At 39.3% G+C, this 24,540-nt stretch overlaps 3 protein-coding genes across 5 annotated transcripts in view; 2 read left to right on the top strand and 1 right to left on the bottom strand.

Moving 5' to 3' along the window:
• The first annotated feature begins 1,568 nt into the window (after positions 1–1,568).
• LOC136439621 (kelch-like protein 12) lies at positions 1,569–5,220 on the top strand. Its single transcript, XM_066435072.1, has 3 exons — positions 1,569–1,829; positions 2,521–3,614; positions 4,234–5,220. The coding sequence occupies exons 1-3, from the start codon at positions 1,608–1,610 to the stop codon at positions 4,712–4,714; spliced, it is 1,797 nt and encodes a 598-aa protein (XP_066291169.1). The 5' UTR covers positions 1,569–1,607; the 3' UTR covers positions 4,715–5,220.
• Positions 5,221–5,910: 690 nt separating this feature from the next.
• On the bottom strand, positions 5,911–22,197 carry LOC136439622 (spermine oxidase-like). Of its 3 annotated transcripts, none has more exons than XM_066435075.1 (5): positions 22,139–22,197; positions 8,601–8,764; positions 7,307–8,268; positions 6,709–6,924; positions 5,911–6,343 (listed from the first exon to the last, which is right to left on the bottom strand). In XM_066435075.1, the coding sequence occupies exons 2-5, from the start codon at positions 8,752–8,754 to the stop codon at positions 6,227–6,229; spliced, it is 1,449 nt and encodes a 482-aa protein (XP_066291172.1). In that variant the 5' UTR covers positions 8,755–8,764; positions 22,139–22,197; the 3' UTR covers positions 5,911–6,226. The 3 variants fall into 3 exon arrangements, with proteins under 3 accessions (XP_066291172.1, XP_066291170.1, XP_066291171.1); XM_066435073.1 differs by lacking the exon at positions 22,139–22,197 and adding an exon at positions 9,528–9,680; XM_066435074.1 differs by lacking the exon at positions 22,139–22,197 and adding an exon at positions 9,373–9,645.
• LOC136440659 (coiled-coil domain-containing protein 154-like) overlaps positions 9,678–24,540 on the top strand; it is a 26,864-nt gene continuing 12,001 nt past the window's right edge. Inside the window, exons 1-11 of the mRNA XM_066436754.1 lie at positions 9,678–9,781; positions 15,410–15,907; positions 16,296–16,488; positions 18,258–18,340; positions 18,805–18,900; positions 19,667–19,790; positions 20,145–20,246; positions 20,923–21,051; positions 21,601–21,725; positions 22,768–22,894; positions 24,395–24,535. Of these exons, the coding sequence (XP_066292851.1) occupies positions 9,759–9,781; positions 15,410–15,907; positions 16,296–16,488; positions 18,258–18,340; positions 18,805–18,900; positions 19,667–19,790; positions 20,145–20,246; positions 20,923–21,051; positions 21,601–21,725; positions 22,768–22,894; positions 24,395–24,535 (1,641 nt within the window). The 5' untranslated portion in view covers positions 9,678–9,758. The remainder of the gene's footprint in view (positions 9,782–15,409; positions 15,908–16,295; positions 16,489–18,257; positions 18,341–18,804; positions 18,901–19,666; positions 19,791–20,144; positions 20,247–20,922; positions 21,052–21,600; positions 21,726–22,767; positions 22,895–24,394; positions 24,536–24,540) is intronic.

Here is a 24,540-nt window from a genome sequence, read left to right as displayed (position 1 = left end):
GTTCCATAAATTGTCATACATCAGGTCTCTGTCACTCTCCTTATGTTTTATACATGACTTGTAGACAACAAATTTTGCCACAGCAATTACTTTGTTCACAGTAACATTGACTTCCAGATTATGGTTGGGTCCAAGAAATATCAACAATTTGGTTATCTTTACACTAGTACCATTATGATTCAACATGTTCTCAACTCTTTCCAAGTCTTTTACAATTTACAAACATGTGTATATCAAGTGATATGCACTGATACCTGCGAACGATTGATTGTATATAAGTCTCATTTCATTACACAATGTCCAAATGAGCAGTCCTGCTCTAATGTATGGATATGAATTTTGATCATTTAGTGACGGGAAAGAATCGTGAAAGACATTAGCCCAAAGAATTTGTTCAAGCAAAGCAATTATTTTCAACGGCATTTCAAATTTACTTTGAATCTTGTATTTTGAACTTTTAGTAAAGTGTGATTTTTTTCACCAGTGCTAAGAAAATGGCCCAATTTAGTCCTGCTGCAATATATGGATATAATTTCCAATCATTCAGTGACGGCAGAGAATCATCAAAGACATTAGCCCAAATAATTTGTTCGAGCAAGCGGGTCAATGACCATAGCGAATAAGTAGCAATTATTTTACACTGCATTTACGGCCTGTTGTTTACGGCCTTGGATTAAATTAGCTCGCCACCGTAGGCGGCGAAAGTAGGGTTGCAGCGGAAGTATGGTGTAGCGGAAGTAGAGTGGCAGCCAGAGGTAGAAAGGCTACCAGAAACTGACTGGGCCCGGTAAAACAACCCTAAGCCGACCCCTAGAGACTGGGACCAGGCTAAGGTAGTCCCAAATTGAACTGAAATTCCCAAAATAAACTGAAGGCTGTAAAAATATACAATAACCGCCTTCATTGATTCATTAATTTAAAAGCTGTTAATTGTATAGTTTGTAATGTAGCAGGCAGTACACAGTAGGCTGGTTTGATTTGCACACTGTACAACTTATGCAGTATCCTGGGCGCATCCAGTTTCTTCCCGGGGTTCCTGCACTCGCTGCCCTAGAAAAATCGCATTTTCCCTCTCAGGATGATCCAATTATGGCACTCATGACTAGAGCAGCAGTTCAGGTAAACCGCGATAAACGCCGTGGCATTGGCTTAATGCACGCCAGTCAATTAAATGGTTTACGTGCACTGACACTTCAACATGACTGTCGTGAGAGAAAAAAATGTTACCGTTTAATACAAGTGAAGACATAAGGGTTGTTCTGTCGATGGACCATTAGTGCCGAACGGCATACATGCGACACATTTGATATGATATATTCTACGGCAAAGAAAATAAGCTCATACAGTGATATTGGTATAAGTGGGCTGAAGTTTGAGTATCTTACAAGTATGTGTATCAATTTTGTATTTATTGAGTATGGTTAGATGAATCATAGGATTTCCGTTGTAATGCACAAACGCAATTTGTACATCTTCTTATCAGTGTATTCAGCCACACAGAAATAATACTCAAAAGCATATTACTATTTTGGATGTTCCCATACCGACCTCAGACACTCACCGTGTAAGCAGGTAGTATTTCTGTCCCTCGTGACCTTTGACCTAAAATGGCGACCGGTGAAAACACGAAAACTGTCCGGAAAAGTTTGGATCACGCCAACGACGTTCTGCTGGCTCTGAATACGCAGAGGACCCATGGAAACTTCTGTGATGTAGTTCTTGAAGTAGAGGGTAAAATGATTCAGGCCCACCGTAACGTACTAGCGGCTTGTAGCTCATACTTTGACGCCATGTTCGGTGGAAACATGGCCGAAAGTCGCAGCAGTCAGGTGAAGTAAACTTGTTGTTCAGCAAAGGTTTAAAAGTTTGTAATAATCTTTTTTGACGTAGCTAATATATGAATAGAGAAGTGATTAATGAAGTTAATTGTTGGTTACCAATACGAGACCTTCAGTCGAGCTTTAGGCTTGAAAACCTCAGTGTGTGCGTGGGGCGTGGGTGTGGGGGCACTCCCGTTTAGTAAAAAATAAAAATCATGTACTATTTCTATATAATGTCCTTGGTAAGACTAAGAAGAGAACACATTTCCTTATGTCACAGGGTAGGTATCAAAACCTCCTGTTATATCGTCAACATCCCTCATATAAAGTGTATGGTTCTTTATACAATTCCTTGCACGATGTTACATAACGTTATATCAAGGAGGTTATATACTATAAATATAGAACCTTCTTGGTTATATGTATATAGCCAAACTTGTCATGGCAGACCTAACCTATAGATTAGTTGGCAATAACTAGCAAATTTGTATTAGCATATAAGTTTACCCCTAAGGGAGGAAGGTATTGTTTGTGTGTGTGTGCGTGTGTCTGTGTGATTTTGTGTGAGTGAGAGGACAGTGCAATTTATGCATGCTCTGCCAGAGGGCGCTTGCACACTGAGAAGGTAAATTCTTCCAGCTCTGATTGCCTTGCTCTCACTGAAATATCTGTTTTAACATTTTTGTCTTCCTTTACGTAGGTGACACTGACTGGAGTAAGCTCTGAAGCCGTAAGCACAGTCATTGAGTACATGTACACTGGACATGCACAAGTGGACCCAGAACATGTAGAAGATGTTCTACATGCTTCAGACTTATTTCTCATGACAGAAGTGAAACTGAAATGCCAGGATGTCCTAAAAGACATGCTCGACTCCAACGATGCAGTCCAGTGCCTGCGAATCAGAAATCTGGCAAAGCTTTACAACATGACAACACTGGAGGAAAAGGCCTTGACTTTCGTACACCAGAACTTCGGCGAGATTTCAAAGAGAGAGGACATACTGCAAACTTCGATTGAAGACATGCGCGCTCTCTTTTCTGATGACCACATCCAAGTCAAGAGCGAAGAATCCGTCTTTGAACTCGTTCTGCGATGGATTTGCTACGACGAAAGTAACAGGAAACAATACCTCACCGAGTTAGTCAAACTTGTTCGATACGGCGACATAAACAAAGACTTCTTGTCAAAAATCAGGATGGAGGACCTAATACGTGATAGCGAAGAATGCCAACTGATCATCGACAATGTCATGTCCAAGTTCAGAACTGAACTAGAGGCATCGGCAGGTATGAAGACAAGAGGAGGGAGACTGAAAGAAGTTCTAATGATGGCCGGCGGGTACTTGAACTCGGCTAACGAACAGAGGTTCCCGATACAGTATGCCCAGGCGTATGTGATGGAGGAAGGAAAGTGGATAGGCCTTCCACGCCTACCCTCTGCTCAAGGGGCCTATGGCACAACTGTACTTCACAGAAAAGCGTATACGGTCGGGGGCCTCTTTGCTAGACCTGTTGGAACAAGAACAACAGCTATCGTGTGCAGTGTTAAAGCCTATCGCTACGACTCGTTGTCTAATACGTGGACGCAGGTGGCAGAGATGAATGCACCGAGGGCGTATCCAGGTGTGGTGGCTTGTGGGGGGTATGTGTATGCTATCGGGGGGCTGAGTTCAGGAGGACTTCATCGTAACAACACCGTAGAGAGGTACAGCCCCAAGGAGGACCAATGGCGGCACGTCGCATCCATGAACAGTGCTCGTTTTAATGTGGCAACGGTCGTCAAGGACGACCGGTAAGTTGTAATAACTAATATTAATGCTAGTTACATGTACACATAGGTGTATAATTCATCTGAATTAAATTATAATACATATGAATCATTTGGCCATCTCCCTGCAACCCAAACTAAGAGCAAAAGAAATGTGTCATAAAAAGTCTCCCTTAGCCGGGAGAAGGTTAAAGACACAAATTTGAAATAACCATTCTAAATCACCCAATACTAGTACTGGTACAAGGGATGTTTCTACCTGATACATGTGAAAAAGTATTCATTAATTGGTTTACAACATTAAAATGCCATGTAACTGCAATAATATTTTCAAGAAAATATTAAATTTTGATGTATTTTCATAACAAATTTGTTGTTTTGTCTACTTTGTTGAAAAAAAATGCGAAAAGACAAGTTTATAAAGATTTGACACCATCTACCAGACGTTTTTATTCTTTGAGCCAATTTCACCAATCAAATCCACAAATGTCTCTCTCATATAGGAACAGTTGAATGCAAAAGGTATTGCATCCATCTCAATTGAAATGCTAAGTTCTTTTTTGCAGTGTCTAGCAATTGCAGTTGCATTGTTTTCTTATGCCATGGATGATTAGTCCAATAGTCCATATACTACCCTTCACAGGTACATCTACTGCATCAGTGGAAAAGAAACCATGGTCACCACCAGCCAATCGGTAGAAGTGTACGATACTGAGACGAACCGATGGCGACTCCTACCTCCTGCACCAATCAGCTTCGAGGAGGTACCCTTTGCGGAAGTCCACCCTGGCGACGGCATGATCCACGTCTACAGTATCGGCCAATCAGAGTGTGTCTTCGACTCGGAGAGCGAATCGTGGACTGTCGTGTCGAACCATACCGTACCACATCCACCCGACGGCTCTGTTAGAAAAAAAGCGTCTGTTCACGTGGAAAAAGGAGTTATTTACATGTGGGGAGGGCATGACAGAAACAGCAGCAGTAAGATATATTCCAGTGGGTTTGTGTATAGGGATAGAACATGGACAGCTATGAACACAGGAGGGATGACTACCATGTCAGCAGCCTTCTGTAAGCTCAGATTACCAGTAGAATTCCTGAGAGGACTACATACCAAACAGTAAAGATACCATTTCTTTAACATTCTGAAAATGATGCATCTTGTTCAATTAATTAATGGTTTTACAACTAAAAAGAATTCTTTGCAATAAAGACAGTAAGCCCATATTCATAACATCCAACATCATTCTAAATTTCAATTGGAAGTTACTGTCCTTTAGTAACCCTCTCTTTCTCCCTTCCCACCTTAATTCGACTCTTTTTTATCTAATGTAGATAGATTATATAGACAGAGAGATTTCTATACAAAAGCTTATATGATATGTAGATGGATGAGTGGATGGATGGGTGGGTGGGTGTATTGATGGAAGGATGGGTGGATGGATACTATAGTAGGAAGATAAAAAGCTATTGTTGACCTGCAGTTCTAAAGAAATATGACAGGGGGCATACCAGTATGGTCATAATTAATAAAGTCTAATGGAACAACTCAACTTGTTATATACAATTATTTTGATACGTTGAAAGGTGTACTTGACGTCCTTACAATAACAGTACAGTATGCTTGGTCTGATATCTCGTGATTATATTCGCGAAAAGGTTCAGAGCGAGCTGAACCGAGTTAGAGAGCGACTGTAAACGTTGTCTGCTGAAAAAAATCAGGTAATAAAATAGATGAATTTGAAAGACACAGATTTCATCAGAGTCGGAATTTTACTCACAAATTGCCATGTCATCTCGCATGTTCGAACGCATTCTGTTCTATTCGCGATAACATACTATTAGACAGTTTGTGAGTAAAATCTCCTGAATGACGACATCAGTTTGTGCCGTTCAAATTCCTCTATTCAGAACAGACTTCATACTTGTCCGTAACGTCTTACTTGCTTCTAACTTGACGCGCATAAGAAAAAAAGTCTTATCTTGCTAGATGAAACTACACGACATAACACTGTAGCAGAAACGTACACTTTAAAGTATCACAGAAAACGCATTCTTCATGCAAAGGTTGAAGTGGTCTCGATTTTATCGTTTACCCCCCTTAAAATTGCGGCCACACCTAGCGCGGCTCTGCTTAGAGAATAGAGAAGAGTCCCAACCACCCCTGTAACCAAGTGGGTAACACCTGAATGGCACCCACCCAGGTATCATTTGTATTTCGTGAATGACACTGTAACTTAGATACAAATGTAGTATCAATACATGTACTATATCAAGACTAGCTACACATGTACATGTAGTCAAGAATGTTACTGTAATGGACCATATTCAATATTATTTTTAATGGAAACAAGCCTGACCTGGTACATCAAAGCAAACTATCAGATGACATGCCAAACTACATATGAATGTATCAAAAGGATTATGAGTTATACAAAATGTGGCTGCAAACACACAGACACGACCAATCATTTAATACCTCCTTCAGGGAGGTAAAACAAATGTTTCTCTACCATTTACAAGTGACAAAGTAATGATTTCTTTTACCTTATTTCGAACTTGTCCAATTTCAATTTCATTAGAGAAATAAATTTCATGCTTTGCTCTGTTTAAAATATTTCCTACTACATGTACCGTCAATGTTTACATCTATACAAGTCTATAAGTTTGATAGCTTCTCTCTTTCCAGAACTGAATGCCCCATGTGTTGTAGTGATGTAGGGTGTTATAGTAGCCTCTCCAGCAAACAGTACCTAATGAAAACATGGGAGATACTGTAAGATTAGTTCAAAGCACACACATTTCAATTTAACATATTTATTCTCCCTACAGTGATAATTGAAAAGGCTTTATGTATGGTCTAGGTCTAGTCTAAACATGGAAACCCCTAAACTCAGCCTATATCGGGATGGAAAAGTATAACATTTGTACACAACCTCACGTCACATGTGCCAGAAAAATGGGGCACCCATAAAGTTTTATGGTTGTCCATCCTAACATCTGCTTGGATTTAGGGAAAGATATTCTTCTACACATTGCAACAAGTGATGACTACTGCAAGCATCATTCAATACTTTAATTTTGATTCCTCTCGATTGTTTGGAATAGAAGGACTTACCTGAAGTGATTTTTCCTTAACATGACACTTGTCACATCCTGGCAGAGGTTCGGCTAACACATCACTAGCCTCGGCTTTACAGCCTACAGGTACATTTGTGTAGGCTCCACAGATGTAGGGGTTAGAGTGCCATCTGGAGCACAGAACTTCCACAGCATCCGGTATGTCAGCTTTCCCTGTAAACTCACGCAGTATTTGGGTGCATGCTTTGCCAACCTGACAATAAGAAAAGCAGCACAGATGAAAAGATGGTATAGTAGGCTCCACCCCTGCGGTGTCACCAAAAATAAGTGGTCAAATGAAATATCAAGGTGAAAGGTCAGCATACACAGAATGAAATGTACAAATTTTGTATACTAAAAGATTAAAAAATTGGAATGGATGGATGGATGCACATTGACTGAATAAAAGGATTATTTGCATAAAACAGCATTACAATGGTTGAATCCATACTGTACAATATTAGCTATTATGGGCTGAAGTGGAGTATGACTGTACAATGCATTAAAAGTTGAGTGAGGTTGACAATGGCATCCTACTATGCTAAGTGCACACAAAAAAAGTTGAACACAAACTGTACAGTTCATCACCCATTCACCTCAGTATTGGATAAAGATTCCATGTATTCAGCTGCCTTCCCACCAATCCAAGCATACAGAACTTCAGGAAATCTCTCTAGGGTGTGAAAGCCTGTGATCTGTTTAAACCATGTCTGCTCTTCAACTTCCTTTTCATCTTCTTTGTCTTCATCCCAAAAGAGCTGCATACAAGAAAAGGGCTCTTGCAAGGGCGGGCGCGGAAATCGCAGAAAAATCTTGTTGACTGTCCCAAAACCAAGGCTACTTATTGCGTCTACCTTGTCCTGAGGTAAAGGAGGTTCAAATAATGTATGGTGGTTCAGTTTCAAGTATCCAAGAGAGACTGTAATAATTACATGACTAGCAGAGTAGGTAGAGCCATCTTCACAATGAACACAAACAGGGAACTTGTGATCATCACTTTCTCTGTTCCATTGCACAACTTTCACTGGTTTCTTGTACTGTATACTGTTAAGGGGAAGCATATTGACAAGCACTTGCACAAGTGCACCATATCCTTTAGGTATTGGTATGTTCGCTTCCCCATCCAACTCTTTATACTTTGACATTTCCGAGAGAGAAATGTCGTACAAAGAGTCACAGCCGTTGTCGATCGTTGCAAACTTTTTATACCACGTTAGCATTAATTTCTTCTGATTTGTGATACCTTCAGAATCGAGTGGGTGAAGCAGTTTTGTACTAAACATGTGGTCGACAAATTCGCCAACACTCTTGAATGATTCACGATTGTCTTTTGGACCACCCTTGTATGCTTGGTCCGTTATATCGTCAAGTTTACTCCAAAAGTCAAGTACAAAGTCAAGGTCAACCTGATCACCCTGCTCAGTGTAGAACTTGTCACCTGCAGGATGAACTTTGACCTCACTGTCCCTCAAAAGTTTGTTCTGTTGTGCAAGGTTGTACAGCGAGTTGTCCTTGTCACCATGGAGCCAGGTTGCCCCTAACTCAAGGTTCTCAATACCTAGAGAGAGCATTACATTTTTTTTAATATCATTTGATGATACTTTTAGAATTGAATAGAATAATGGGCTACATTCAATACACACAAAGTTTCTTTTCTCAAGAACCCAACAAATTTGTTCCCAAAATGCAAGAACAAGAAGGTAATTTATGGTTGACCTGAATCTATTATTGCTTGTCCTAAATTTACCCTTAAGCATCGTGAGTATCCCTCCATGCAGACCCTCTTTTACTAGGGCAAGTGATTTACCCATAGCAAGGATGTCTGATTGAAAACTCCATGCCCATAAGGCAAAAGAAGATTTTATTACATGTAGGTGTGTTTTTTCTTACCTAGTGCTGTTACAGTATGCGCTCTTCCTCCCGGTCTATCCATTGCTTCCAGACCAGTGACATCTGTGAACCCAGCCTTAGTCAGTTCCACTGCAGCAGACAGACCTGCTATGCCTGCACCCACAATCACTATTTGGGGTCTCATCTTTGCCATGGCAACTCGTCTGTGGGAATGGAAATCAATACTGGACAATGCTTTCACTAAATTGTGTTGGTTTTATTTTGTGGTAGGAGAGAAAAGAATGTTTTCCCAGTGAAGTTCACTGTTGAAACAATTCTGTAGTACAGTCTAGAATTATATATATAGGTATACATTAACATGCAGGTGAGATGAAGTCACTGTAAAAATAAATTACCACCACTAGCATTTCAAGATTTACAGTATATCAAGCTAATTGTGTATTGATTTTGTATCAATTGAATATTGATTCAACTGACCTTCAGTAACTTCTGAGAATATGATAATGCAGCGGCTTACTCGAAATGCATTCTACATATTCAAGGAAGCCCATTGTGATAAAAGTAGAACCCCGTGTCATAAGCCAAGTTATCACCCGGTCCGGAACACCCAGTGAGTAAATGCCAGTGAGTTTTCACGGGCCAGTGAGTTTTCGCGGCCCAGTTATGGCATTATAATTTATATATCAATATGATAAAGTAGTTGCACAAAAATGGCTTCAGGTGACGTGATGTGCTCCATAATCAAAATGATATTTGATGCATATAAATGCCTCGGTCAAAAAGGTGCACTCAAAAAATCCCCAACACTTACATGGATAATCCTGGAGACACACAATTCACTGACATCTATTTGCAACATCAACAGCACTAAATTTCATCCGCCCCCCTCCCACCTATGACCCATCCAACCAAAAAGGCCACAAAATCGCTTTTACGAGTCTTAACAGGTGGCCTGTATCAGATTACGTTGTTTGACTATTGCCGTACACCCCTTGCACTTTGTATCGATCTTCCTGCCACTGAACGTTCAAGTACAGCACTTTGGAGCTCCAATGACATTCTTGTTCACCAGTCTTCTCTGACATCTTCTCAAATCCCGCGCTTTTCGCAATTTTACAATAATTATCACGTGACCACGAATCAACCAATCACAGCGCCAGATTTCAGTCGCCAATACGACCGGCGTACACAGCAAAGATGTCGATGTGGAACGAGCAAAGGTGACGAATTTTCCGCATTTTTGCAATATTTTTGGTCAACACAAACCATATTGTTACATCTATAACACCCCAGTGATATTATTGACCTGTCATGCGTAAAATTTGAGGGACATTGGGCGAAATTCTGACCGAAATTATGCTAATAATTCGGTGTGTGACCCCGATCCACTCATACACATAGTGGTTAGATGTCGGCTGTACTACGCTTCAACTTTCCACATTTAAATTTTTTGCAACATTTTTGGTCAACTCAAACCATATTCCTGGGTTAACAACTACTCGGTGGGATCATTGATAAAGTTAGAATAAAATCTGAGGAAAAATTCGTGAAATTCTGACCAAAATTGTCTCTGAATTTCGACTTCTGTGATCAGTGACCCTCTCGTCGAGTTGTCAGATGTTACGATAGTCAAATCGAGCGTACGATTCCCGCAACAACATCGCAAGTGTGCCAAATATTTTCCACCACAAACTTTCCCCTAACGGCATTTTACCTGTACAGTGCGTTGCGTAGGAATGTTTATACGAGGTGAACTGACGGTTAAATGTTTACCTTTTACCGCCCTGACAAACAGATATAAGTCCGAGCAAACTTGAGTACAGGAACCATCTTGTAGTCAGTTTATTTGTTCGGTTGTAGCGGGGACATTTTTAGCCCGTCATGGTGCACTTGAGCGTGCAGGAAGCTTGTGTTTGTGTTTGTTATGCTCGCTACTGTAGACCAACACCATCAGACAGTGTGTTCACAGTCAAACAAACGCATGGCTACCCAACAAAAGACCGACTTACTACCACAGAAAGGGCCTTTCATGATGGCTGAAGTGCTTTTTGAATATTCATGAAAGGCCACAAATCATGTTAGATTTTGATATTCCTGCTGTACTTTTGTAGTATAACAAAAGAGTTCAAGATCATAAAAACAGAATTTCTTCTCTTTGTATAAAGGAATGTTTTCAGTAATTTGAGATAAACTGTTCAGCTTCTGCTTGCAAACTGAGTTTCAACCAATATTGTCACAAACAGCGAAGGCTTTACTTGGCAAACAAAATCCTAAGGTGGTTATCTGGGCCGCGTTTTGGTTACCAAGGGCTATACTATTACTAACTGCTATTCGCAGTTACGTATAGATTATCGTCAATGATAATATATTTTGGTGCTACTGTTTTTGTAGTTTCTATATGTTTATTGTATTGATTATCAAAACAATAAAGTGTAATTATACGTAATGTGTCACCTGGTGATAAAGTGGATGAAGGTACTTGAGGTACAATGTTCAGGGATACCTGTTAGTTGTTCAAATATGTGGTTAATGCTTCTAATATAGTTGTGTCTGATGTTACAGAGCAACTAAAGTATATACTGTCAATCGCAAAGGCGTTGGATTTGCCATTGCTCATTGTATCTTGAATTCCATGTCAAAAGTTATGATTACAGAAAATAGCAACAAAGGGGTTCTGAGGTGCAGTTTTATACCTATTTTTGATACTTATCTGTGATGGAATTTTGACTTTGATACCTGAACTGTGTTTTGTTACTGTATTTGTAAGTACTAAATTAGTATTTTGATTGAATGTAAGCAAAAGGACAGCTCAAAATACTTTTTTTCTGTTAGTGTTACCTGGAACACTACCAGATGCCAATAGTGGCCATTATTATTTGCTACGACTTGTTCGAGAAAGAAAAAAATAAAAAAAATAAATAAACAAGTAAAAAAAACAGGTAAAGACTACTAAAATATATATATATATATAGTTATATATAGTCAGTCAGTCTAATAAAGACTACCAAAATAAACACTATAATAAGCACTACCAAATGCCAATAGTGCATTATCATTTGCTACGAGCAACATCAACTTAAGACAAAACATTCTAAAACTTTAATTTAAATTGACCTACTTTTCAGTACTCAGTAAGTTACTTTCATTTGGTAGGTATGACTATAAGTTACTATTACAAATTCAAAATGGCCATTCAAGGTTTGAAATTTGCTCATTTTGAAACCATCCCAAATATTCAAAATTGAACAGACTGTCAAATCCTAGGTGTTTGAGTCCCTTTTGTGTCCACCTTGCTACCTGTTCCAGGTCATTGTTTGCACTATTGTGCTGGTTCTGACTTTGTCAACAACATGTAAAAAACTGATCATTAAGTAAGATCTCCGTGGGTTGGATACAGCTTCATGTACAGTAAAGTTAAATAGAATCTTTGCCCTCAAACTTGCATGTCTATTGCTAATCGCACTTGTATCAGGTTTAGATTAATGTACAAGTTCTTTATCTTGACACATTAATTATGTAAATGAGGTTCCACTCAGACTAATTAGTACTTTGTTGTGCCTCCTACTCACATGCCAAAAATTATCTGTTCATTTCTTCTTGACTTATACCATATGAAAGAGGTGTTCAAAGAATCAAACATGACAGAAGAAGAAAGAAGAAGAATACACCAGCAAAAAACTTCTAACTTTCCCCCATACCCTGTATGAAAATATAAAAATGATATTTGGTTGACTCCCAGTTCCCATATCCAACCCCCATTTGCATTGGAACAGTCCACGGTAACACAAGTTGTTATTGGTTGCTATGGTAGTACAATAAAACGGTAAAAGTTGACTGGTTTGACATGTACAGGTACTACATACAGACGAAGCCACTTAATTGCACCTCGGATAAACGCACACTCCATTTAATTGCACCAAATCCCCAAATCCCAAACCGGTTCCCATTCACTGCATTGTTAGTGACTCCGCATATCTGCACCACGCATTGTCACCAATGCCGGATAACTGCACCAAAATTTTTCAAAAATCCTCCACAAGTTGACTTAAAAATCGGCAAACGCTGTACAAATGAGCCGATACTTGCCGGTGTAAAGGCACAATACTGCCAATATGTTATGAGTAACAAAAGAAGGCGGTCTCCATTGACAGTCACGTTGATAGGAATCGTTTGGGAGGTCCCGGGTGGGTCACAGGGCGTGTAGGAACCATTAAGAGACGCACGCCTACCAAAGGCGGCATTACGCTGTACTCAATAAAGATTGGTCTCTACCTGTACACTGTCTTATTACTGTGAGTGCATTCAAGTTCGCGGGGATTTGATTTCGCATTAAGGATGACATGGGGTGTTGTCGGTGGTTCGAGGTTCGCGGCAGCGCTATAGTCACATACTGCTGTAATTATGAAAGACCGGCGTCTTTACGTCACATTCAGTCGGAAACCGTACAGCGAGTCAGCAAAACCTACAAACACGTAGGAAGACATAGCAGTCGCTTTTGGCAGTGCGGTGCTCACGTGATCATCTGTCACATTCTTTTATGGCAGAGCTGAATCCGCGTCGTAGAAACTTCCTGCATTCACCAGAACGAGGTAAACGCGGGTTCGGCTCTGCTATAAGGAGAATGATCTGTCACTGATCTAAGTCATCTAACCATATCTACCCACTGGATACATTGTACAACTCACTACCATGGTGTCGACAGTCTAATTTGTCCAAACATGAGAGGGGGCACTGCTCTGGGCTCACCCGTAATCAGTAACCAAGTCTTAGGTTCAGTTCCTAGTTTCATGGCGGTACATGATTTACGTAAATCGACAACTGTACTCTACGTAATGTAACACAGAAACTGTTATCCCATGACGATGTTTCAGAATGCCTCCCCTGTAACGTTACGTGTGTTGTAAATTAATGCGGTAGATCGCATGGAAAAATGAAATAATGCAAAATCAAAACAGGTCAGTCGTAGTCATTTCTTTCTTTTCAGCAAAGGGTCATGTTTTTGTTGTGCTAGTGTTTTGACTAACAATACACCCCCCCCCCCGCCCATCATGGTGCGGTCCAGCTGGGCATTTCGCATAATTGCACCAGCCGCACAATTGCACCAAAACGCTGACAAATGGGTGGTGCAGTTAAGCGGATTCTACTGTACAATGTGTGATATATGTTGTATGATTAGGATTCAATAGCAATAGCATTTAATGTAGCGTATTCTAAGTGTACATTTTAAGCAGCTTACTACCAAATAGTAGTATTTTTTGTTGTTGACAGTATTGCAGTATTGTGACCAAGGCAAGAGGTTATTTGGGGTGATTGCACTTAGTCAAATGACATGTACTTACCTTTGTGAACTTTTATTCTCCATTCTTGTTAAAAAATGATAATTCTCACAATTCAACGTAAATATTGTAATCCAACTGTACAACACATTATGCAGCAAAACTAAAAATTCAATCACATTGTAAATTTTTTTAGATCATAATATGGAATGTGTACCTGTACATATTGTTGAGTTGCTGCAGACATAACTGTTCCACTATCTATTATTGATGACTCTTTTATTATTCATGAAATGAGGGTATCATGATCAATGGTGTGGAAGCTGATGCTTTATCTACCAAAAGATAACAATAATCACTCGGTAAAAGATGGGTATTGGCCTTTTAATGTTTGATTTTTCAGTTGTCCTATCTCCTATATCTACATGTCACATTGTGCATACACATGTCGGATGTGTAATAATGACTCCTATCAATTCATACTGTATGGAATCTATACTTATCGAACTAACTGATAATTTCGAAAGTAATTTGGTGCCTACTCCTACTAGTCCTAGATGGTGTGGTCGACGTGCATTTCAATTTTGAAATACCTCAAATGCTAGGAGTTATTTGAAATCAAAGGATGTAGATGAGAGAAAGGTAATCAGCTGCATGTAATATCCTTCAACCATGCACTAGTAGTTGTCTCTTGAGACAACTCTATCTTTGTCAGCATTTTTTGGATTCTCATTCAAGCTAGCTAGCAGGCATTCAGAAAATTAGATGCCCTCTTTTACAGGAGGGCGCCTAAATTGCTAAAGCTAGTATTTATTTAAAGGACGCCATAAAAGACTCCCCCCCCCCATTCCCTTCTGGTAATTACATACACATGTCATTGATATCACCATTGATATCACAGTACAGAGTAGCTATATAGGTAACGTAAGTGAGGCTGTCAAGATATTGAATTGGATATTGTCACGACACATTCACCTTAAACTTAAGTCAAAGGACTCGGCAGTCCTCTGCTGCATGTCCCTGCTGGAAATGTCATTAATTATGCAAGATTCATTTTGTGACTATAGCTACAGGTACACAAAGAACCTTGTATTGGCCTTTTACAGATGGGTCAGGCCACTGTCTCTCTAAAAGGGATGTTCAGTTTGTCCCACTTTTAAAAAACTCATATGAAATGAAAAGAAAACAAGTTTTCTATTCAAAAGAAAGCAGTTCATTGTAGCTGCAAATAAAAACTTCTTTCGGTGTTGATCCATGTTGATTATTTTCAAATACACGTGAAACAAAAGTTTTTCTTGACCCTGTGGACCCTGTGTTATTCTTAGTGTAGCAAGCTTAGACTTTACACTGAAGATGACATATACCAAGGGCAGTTAAAGTTTAGTTGTTACCAGGGACAGTTAGACAACAGACCAGATGCGTTCTAGTCGTAGGTAAGCACTTGCAATTCTTATCTACACTATGGATGTTGGTTTTCTTAACATCATAATATGGTTGTTTTCTTTCTCTAAAGTTTAAGACATGACATGTTGGTAGATAATAACCTGACATTTTTGTTTTTAACGTACACAGGGCTCCTCCCTTCCACACGCGGGTGGGAATCCTCCCCGGAATTGGTTCAGATTCGCCGCAACCGACTTCTCAGAACCAAGTGGTCCCCGTAACACGGGGAAAACATTTATCTCCTGTAATAGACCCTGGGTACGGAGAAAGCAGCAGCATGGGTTCCAGCGGAAAAGGCGTGGACTCCCGTATAACGATAGTGGAACAGTCCAACCGTGCACTCTTAGAAGAAGTAGTCCGACTCCAAGGAGAGCTTAAGGCTTCGAACAGAAGACAGGACCAAATCATTTCGGAGGAAAGAAAGGCCAGGCAACAGGTAATAGACAACTTGAGGTCGAGCAATGACTTGATATCACAGCTTGCCACGAGGCTGAAGAGAGCTGAAGACTCTGTAGTGGAAGAGAGAGAAGCAGTGTCAGCCCTAGTTGGTCATACAAAACAAGTGGAAAAGGCAGTCATCAGCAGCCAACAGGAGCTGGTGGGAAGAAGAGACACACAGAGTACAAGGTAATGTTTGAAATTTTATGTAACATTTTGATATAACCTTCAGAATACCATTTGTCACCAAGCTTAAAGTTAAAGCATAATTTTTTATGCAAGTTGCAGGCAGAAGGTTAATTGGAATTTGGATTCATGTCACAGAATATTGTTTTTTCCTGTTCATCCAGAGATATTATGCATTAATATTTCTAAAATAGAACTGTACATAATTTGTTATTTGTGTTTACCAAGTTTGAATGAAAGAGCCTTAGATTAGCTCATAGATTTACCAGTGATGCTATTTTTGCCATTATCATGATTGTATCAAATATATGTAATGATGAGAGAAATAACATCTCATGATCACAAAGTCATAGTATATTCAAAATTCTTTGATAACTTGTGTCGTCAACAGGATTACTGAACTAAGACACGATCTTGACCAGTCAAAACATGCGCGGGAGCAGCTAGAACGTGCCACTATGAGCCTGATTGACGAAGTACGACAGATGAAGGCAAAGCTGGACGGTCAGGGGGCCGATCTAAAGCAAGTTGCGGACGAAGTCAAGCAGCGATCGCGGCGGTTGGAAGAGGACAGCAGACAAGCTGTACGAGATTATTTCTTATAACAATTTACTACTGTCTGTTTTTCTTGCTTTGATAAATGCATTTTGATTTGGTTGAGCAAATATGAAGACTTTAGACAGTCGACTGTTAGTATTACCATAATGTTAATATGCTAACTATTTTGATCAAAATGTACCAACCTTACCATGGATACAAATTTGCAAATTACCGCACAAGGCTGTGAATTTCAAGCTTCATTCAAGGTGCCAAAACTCAAAAATAAAAATGACATTGAATTTGAGTCAAATTGACCTAGTTCATGAAAGGCTGCAAACATTTTAGGTATGATGTATTTCTCAAAAAAGTTAAATTGAGGATACTTTTCACCTAGATCATGTGTAAAAAGGACCTCCGAGTCTTGACGACTTTCACACTCCAAAGATTTTTATCTACATGTTTTTGATGTGATGAAGCCATTGTTGTGAACTATGATCATTGTTAGGGTTTCTAAACATAGCAACATAGTTTCATCTCTGACTCAGCTATTGGCTGAGGATCTTCCAATCATGTTTTTGCTGTAATGAAGGCCATGATTGTAAACTCAGATAATGCACATACCTTTGTTGACCATTGTTTGGGGTTCTCGATCCATCACACCCACCTAGCAACATAGTTTCCTCTCAGCCATTGGCCATCAAGGACAGTTAGAAAAGTTTCTTCAGAGTTTTTCCTCATATTGCTGAGATATAACAGACAGTCATTTTAAAAAGAAAAGTAGCTGTCTACTTTTGGTAATATATTACCAAAAGTAGGACTTTAAATTTCTGTGTTTTAGAAGTATAACAGGAAGATGTATTGATATTTCTACTGTCAATGCTGTCACTTTTCTAAACTAACTACTAATTCTTTGAAAGTTAAAGCACAACATTCTGCCACCATTAATATTCTAGAGTTTGCACAATTTCAAAACTTCATTAAGTTTCTAGTGCAGCATTTGTCATATCTATGTAATTGTGTTGTCCACTATATTCATATCATTTCTTTCTCCTTACTTTTTGTGTGCACCTGTGGACACTTGTGTATTTATAGTGGGTAGGTACAACCTTTCTTTGGTAATTAGAAACTTTGTTTTTCTTCTCTTCTCTCTTCAAAATCTTTGATTAGTATATACTGAAGTTACAGTTATTATGGTAAGGAAAAGTTGAGGATTAGTTTGAAAATATTTAGTTGTAAGAATAGGCATGACTGTCTTTTACTTCTAAATTAGTTTCTACAATTACTCCTTACTAGTAATTAAAACATTTTCTAGAAAAAACATAAATTCCAAATTTCAAGCAACAAAGTAGGTGTTAATTCTCAACCTATTTAGTAGGCATGTGCTAATGATAAAATTTATTTCACAATGTGTTTAATTGAAGTACAAACTCATTCGAGTCATTGCAGCTACACTGGTTGAGATGCCTCTTTAAAATAACCCATTAACTTCTCAAGTAAGGAACTACAACCTGTCAATGGTGATGTATTTTGCTTTAGAATCTGTTATCTGCTTTAAATATAGTATACTGAGTTGTCGTAGTGGGTTCACCACAGGCAAGTAGCCCCTTTGTTAATAATCTACAGATACGGATGTTAAGGTTTAATGTGAATTAAATGAGAATCAACTCTTAACTGCATGATGTCAAACACTGATAAACTTTATATGAACTCAACCCTACACCTAGAGATAGCACCAGCTTAATGTCATTGTCTAAAAGTAGGCCGGCAATACAGGTATAATGCTAATTGAACTCTTTTCCTTCCACTTATCTAGATTGACACCATCAGAAAACAGAGTGAGATGCAACAGCATACTGAAGTGTCCTCAAGTCAGCTCAGAATGCAGTTTGATGGAAGGTTTGTAGATTACTTTTATTAGTTTGATAAAATCAATGTTGCATGCAACTTGTTGTACACTAGTTCTTTGTCTTGTAAAAATGTGGTGTGTTAAACTGTTTATTGTACGATATATTTTTTCACTGGATATTTGGATAATAGTTAAAACATCTTTCAGTTTTGGTGAGGCATCAGTATGGCTTAGGGCTCAGGGTTCGATGCTCACCATGCCCCGAAGTTGTGCCCTCGAGAAAGGCACTTAACATGACCTTCCCTGGCAGTGGAGTGATGCCTACCGATTAACTTTGGATTGTGTGCCAAAAAACACTATGGATTTTGTTACCAATAGGCTAACATCTACATTGTAGCACATTTGCCGCCAAAAACCGTACAATTTTTTTATTTATTTTGGTAGAATGATAGATGACCACACTGAACTTTTCATAGTTGCAATGCACTTTTTTGGTTGCCACATGAAATACCAGGTTGGGGGAGGTAAGGGATGTTGTACTGGAGCTGAGGAACAGGCAGAGTCAAGAGGAGATGTCAAGAAGACAGCTGGAACAACAGATGGAATCAAGGTGGGATGTTGTTGACAGACATTTGATGCAAAACCTTCCCAATCCAGATGTCAGCAATTTGATGTGCAGTTCGTTTAATGTCAAGGTGTGGTTTTGTCAGGCTAGGCATTCGTGCATAACCCTTCTAGACCAGCTGTAGCACTTTGAATTGATGTACGATCATTGCTTCTTACATTGTTTGGCCTGTCATGACAAGCTTTAGGTTTCATTGATAGAGGTTAGCATTTGCTATTGTAAGGGATACATGAATATGCATTGGTTGGCCTTGTGGTTATCTAAGGGTTGCAGCCCCAGAATGGAGACTGGTTCTGGTTTCCAATCCCTGACAGGACAAAATGCTGTGTCCTTGCGAAATGTACTTTATACAAAGTTCCTCACTTCATTTAGGTACCGTGTGTGTCTTGAATAGGACGTTAAGTGGAGGTCCCGTGTTTGAGGAGAGTCCTACCTCTAGCACATTTAAGAACCCACCACACTTATTTGAGAAGAGTAAGAATCCATCTCAGTGTGAATGGATCAAGCCTTACTATCTTGTCTTACGCAGCTTGTATACTTACTAGTTACTGTACATACTTGTGTTTTGCACCTAAAAATGGTTTACCAAAAGAAAGATAAAGACGAAAACATACAAACTTATGATATTGGTTTACTTTAGCATGAACTGTCTGTGTCTTCCTAACCCTTAATTTGACGCATGTTATTGGAAGCTTAGTACAAGTCATGTAAAACTGTATTTTTGAAATTCGTTCTGTTCTCCCCACTGTAGAATAGCAGAGATGCAGTCCACATTGTCTAACCTGGAACAGAAGAGAGAAGGGGACTTGCACACCGTGGACATTCTGCAGAGAGAGAGGGAACAGGCTGCTGAGAACGAGAGGGTTAGACTACAGGTCTGTGGGTTTTCTAGTCTGGGTACTATCCTCCGTAGAAATCGCTGCCTCAATATTCCGTGGTAAGCAAGCAAAAAGATTGAGCTAGCAGTTACTACAGAGGATGGTACCGAGGCTATCGATGTTCATAGTTCAAAGAAATTTGTCCGAAGCAAAATACAATGTGTGAAGTTTGTTTGCTTGGTTTAAGATTAGAATATTCCGGGCAAAAAGTGTCACCAGTAATGTTATTGTTATTTTTAACACTTGTTGGAAATTTTGTAACGCAATGAATTTTATCTTCTTTTTCCCTTTCTATTAAAAAACTGAAGTACAGTCAATTTGTATTTCATCTAACAATCTATCTATTTTCAGGGTAAGCTGAGTGAGATAGCAGAGGAGGTCAGCAAAAAAATACTGCAGAAAGAGATCCGACTCAGGGAGGAGGCCCAGCAAAAGTTCCATAATGTTGAAAAGGTATTCTATTCGGATAATTGCATGGATACAATGTGTACATTGTGCCTTTTGGGCACAGTTGAGCTAAATTTATCCTGTAATTGCTTTGACCTTGCTATTTCCTATTCTTTTGCAAAGTATGACACAATATCTCACCTATCGTCATTGTAACAATAAGCGACTGATAACTAATTCATGAAATATCAAAAAGCAATCATTCCTTGGTTCCAATGGTTTACATGATTCTTTCTGAAGGGGTCCATGATCTACCACTTTTGAAGGTTGTCCTATTGTGATGTGTTTATGTGGAAGTAATAGTAAAAGTACCCAATTCCTTGGTTCCAATTAGTATACATGCATGATTTCTTTCTGAAGGGGTCAAGGAACCAGTAGTAGTAGTCGTCCACTGTGTTCTGCTGCTTCAGTGGTCTGAACATCCTGCAGCTGCAATCAGTCTTTCTTAGCTCCTGTATTTTTTCTTATTAGTCAAGGATCTATACTCTGAAGTGAGCCCTATTGTGATGCATTTATATGGAAGTAATAGACATTGAATGCCATCCCTTTTCATAATTGTGCTCAACTTTCTGACAACATCACAAAGTAGAAATATCTTCTGTGCTGAATGTTCTAACTGAATAAGATAGACTGTGTTGACATGTTTGTAGCATGTAGGTGACCTTGTTTGACCTTGTAACAGGTCCTCAGAGGTGAGGAAGCTGCAAGGATAGGACACGAACGCACCATCAGGGAGGACAATGAAAAACGTTGGAGTGCACTGCAGCAAATGAACGAACAGGAGTTTCTGGCCCTCAGGGATATTGTCAAGGTATTTCCACCTAGTCACTGATAAATGCAGCCATTCAGGTTGTCAGCTTCCAGGAAAATAAAGTATCTAATGCAATTCGGATTGAATGTACTGTAGAGATACTGACAGTAATGTGAAGTTTAAAAGATTTAAGAAAGCAGCTGTCCTGTAGTTAGGGTTGTTGTCTTAAGAAACTAAAGGCCCCAATGTTGTGCTCTTAAGAAAGGCACTTTACACCTTAATTTTCTCACTGGACACTGGAGGTGTAAATTGGTACAGTTAGGGTCATCTCGGATGGGATGTACTGCTGGAGGTCCTGTGTTTTAGGAAAGCCACAGCTCAATCAGGTTAAAAAACCCAGCACACATATTAAGATAGAGTGATCCTTCTTGGTGTGAGTGGTTCAAACCTTACAGTTTGGTCTCCAGGTTGACATCTTGTAATCATGGTGATAGTCACCTGTTACATGTACATGTCAATCCCTGCACAAATATGGCAAATCTTGATAAATCTATGAACAAAAAAAACTTAAACTGTGGATAACATTTTCTGTGGGTCTATATATTACAGGTGCATAAGTCCAAAACTGCAGAGAACTTCCAGACACTGAGTGAGTCAGTGTCAGTGCTGGAGAAGCAAGCCGTGGAAGCCAAGAGACAGCTAGAGAAGGTCCTGAAAGCTGAGATACAGACGAGGTGAGAAAGCAACGAGATGAAGAGAAAACTTGTGTCATCAAAAACGTTTGAACTTTGAGACATGTTGCCTGTTGTTCAAAGTTCATGTCATTAGTAACACTAGTCTAAGTACATGTATGACGTACACTTCAATGTGTTAGACCTTCATCTAGAAAAATAACAGTTCACACTGCCTTTTTGAAAAAAAATGTTGCCATTGTCTAGCAAATTTCTCAATACTGCCAGCATTTGCATTTGCCCTGCATTGCTTTCGCCCCCCCCTCTAAATAGTACATTTGTAAACTGTATGAGGTCCTAGGGAAGGATAAAATGGTTCATGACTTAAACCGCCTTAGGTTAGGAGAAGTGACCTATTACTTAATGTATAAAGGGAGTGTAGTTTTTGATATACAAGAATGATAACACAAACTTACCAGACAGAAGCTGTTGGTCTGTCATGTCCTGATCTTTCAGTATGGTTTGGACAACTGCAGTAATCATAACAACTGATAGGTGGCGCACCTAAGCCACACATTTTATTTGCTGCTGCACCTGCAATACTGATTAGCCTCAGCAGGTGGCGTGAGGCCTCTGTCTTCATCTTGCATTTGAGTTGATAATTCATTATTTATTAACATCCCAGTGACACAAAATGTTGCTTAATTTCAAGGGCTTGTTTTGTTACATCATCACTTCCATGTTTGGAAGATAACTGAATACAACCTTAGGATAGAAAAAATTGACAGTCTATTCAGCGCATTAGAATTTAGCCATCATTTTTACAACAATAGCATATATCACAGCATGTATAAGACAAGATGTGACTCTACCATTCAGCATGAAAAGTAACATGTATACTGATATATAAACCATCAGATGTTTTGTGACATTAACAGTGAATATCATAAGTTAACAATAAAGTTTAGCCAATGCAGACTTACATGTCAAGAACTCTTACTTTCTTGTTGAAGTAAACAGCTGTTAACTGGGCGTATTAAAAAATCAAAACATTGTCATGTTACATTTTGTCAAGCAAGTACATACTTGAATATTTTCCCCCTAGACAAAGCCAGGACCAGGCATTGAGTAACAGGGTCGATGACCTCCAGGAGAAACTGGGCGTGGCTGTCTCCACCCTACAGCAGGCTGTGGGCGGAGTCAGGACACAGATGGCAGATGTACATGCCAAGGTAGGGAGAGGAAATATTGTCATAAAATCTATATTGGCTCAGTATATAACGACCGTGTCTTTGAGTAATATGTTAGGTCACAGGTATTGTTTGATGGAATTGTTAAAAAGATATGTATAAAATGCGTACTTCATTCAAAGCATGAAGAAACTAAAGGGTGAACAAAAAGTTAATATGATGCATGCCAGATGAGCAGACTGAGTTACTGTAAATGCAGAAATGTTCGCGGGGATTAAATTTCTTGGTAGGGAGAAATTGGAGTATTCGTGGTGGTTTTGAGTTTGCGTTTGAAACAATAGTAGCGCTACAGTCACACAATTGAACAGCTTTTCACAGTGGTTTTAAGTTCGTGGTTTAGGGTTAACCGCAAAAAAACGTGAACATAAAACCACCACAAACATTTCTACATTAAGTAATAGCTCAGAGCTTGTGGGATGTGAAGTTGTAGTTTCATTTTTCTGTTGTTTTCCTGCACGGAATCTTTGGTTATTTGTATCAGCTATGCAATTTTAATTGCAAATGCTGAGAATGTAATGTAGTTTTATATTTTATGACACTTAAAAAGTTGAATTGCCACAATATAAAGTAACTCACATCTGTTACCAGCCATATCCTAACACTGGTGATATGCAGGCCATGGAATCCGGACAAGACACTGAGGAACCAGAGATAGACACACTAGAGGAACCTGAAATACACAATGTAGATACAGAGGAAACTGTGGTTCATTCAGAGGAACCAGAGGTTCAGTGGAAAAATTTGAAAAGTTGACTTTTCTTGCACTATTTCACTGTGTCAGGCACATGATATCACACAAGATACATTGAACATTGTACATCTGCAATGTACATATGTACATGTATCTTCTGCTCATTGATTGAATTTGCACCATTCCTAATCCCTTTGTCTATTGTCCTGCACACACTGTTGCATGCAATTTTGCAAGTTTGAACTACATGCACATCAATGTTTATACACTTTACAGATTGCATTATCTTTGCGGAAAGAAGAATATGATCCATCATACTGAATACTGTCAAATCAATGATAGTGAAACTTCAAATATATCGAATGTGTTTGTTACCATTGATTGAATGTGTTAGCCTGAGTGCCAGCCTTTTAAGCTGGCTGGCAGCGGAGCTTGGGTAGCGTACGAAAGCTAAAAACTAAAAAGGCTGGCACTCAGGCTATGAATGTGTCTCTGTAGATATTGTAACTTTATTTTTCGTACTGGAATCAACGTTTAAAGTTCTGTGGGACGTACCACACCGTTCTGCAGTAGAAGTTGAAAGTTTTCATGCTATTTTGTGGAATGTAAACTAAACTTTGTACTTCACGCTCTCTCTCTCGCTCTCTCTGCCCATCCAAAACCAGCATGACTGTACTATTCTGCTTTCGGACTTTTGAAGCAACAGAAGCTACAGTCACCGTGCTACTGTTTCTCAAAATATCTCTCTCCAATATGATACATTCCATCTAAATAATGTCCTCCACTTACAGACACTACAAGACATGAGGAACATCATGGATGAAAGCAGACAGTCCAACACCAGGGGCCTGGCAGACTTGGATGCTCGGATCATGGGCCTTAACGCACGAGTATCACACCAAGAGGAAGCCTTTGAAGCCAAGTTAGGGGAGGTGAG

Source organism: Branchiostoma lanceolatum, chromosome 8, assembly GCF_035083965.1.
Source record: "Branchiostoma lanceolatum isolate klBraLanc5 chromosome 8, klBraLanc5.hap2, whole genome shotgun sequence".
Taxonomy (NCBI): Eukaryota; Metazoa; Chordata; class Leptocardii; order Amphioxiformes; family Branchiostomatidae; genus Branchiostoma; species Branchiostoma lanceolatum.
Note: the sequence above shows the minus strand (reverse complement) of the source record. Positions and strands in the feature narration are given on the sequence as shown.

Excerpts from the sequence above, each read along its gene's own strand:
- LOC136439622 (XM_066435073.1), bottom strand. The coding sequence starts at position 9,646 with ATGTCAGAGAAGACTGGTGAACAAGAATGTCATTGGAGCTCCAAAGTG. Across the intron at positions 8,765-9,527 it reads TACGGCAATAGTCAAACAAC|ACGAGTTGCCATGGCAAAGA; the intron begins GTAATCTGATAC and ends CCATTCCCACAG. Across the intron at positions 6,344-6,708 it reads TTAAGGAAAAATCACTTCAG|GTACTGTTTGCTGGAGAGGC; the intron begins GTAAGTCCTTCT and ends TGTTTTCATTAG.
- LOC136439621 (XM_066435072.1), top strand. The coding sequence starts at position 1,608 with ATGGCGACCGGTGAAAACACGAAAACTGTCCGGAAAAGTTTGGATCAC. Across the intron at positions 1,830-2,520 it reads CCGAAAGTCGCAGCAGTCAG|GTGACACTGACTGGAGTAAG; the intron begins GTGAAGTAAACT and ends TCCTTTACGTAG. Across the intron at positions 3,615-4,233 it reads ACGGTCGTCAAGGACGACCG|GTACATCTACTGCATCAGTG; the intron begins GTAAGTTGTAAT and ends TACCCTTCACAG.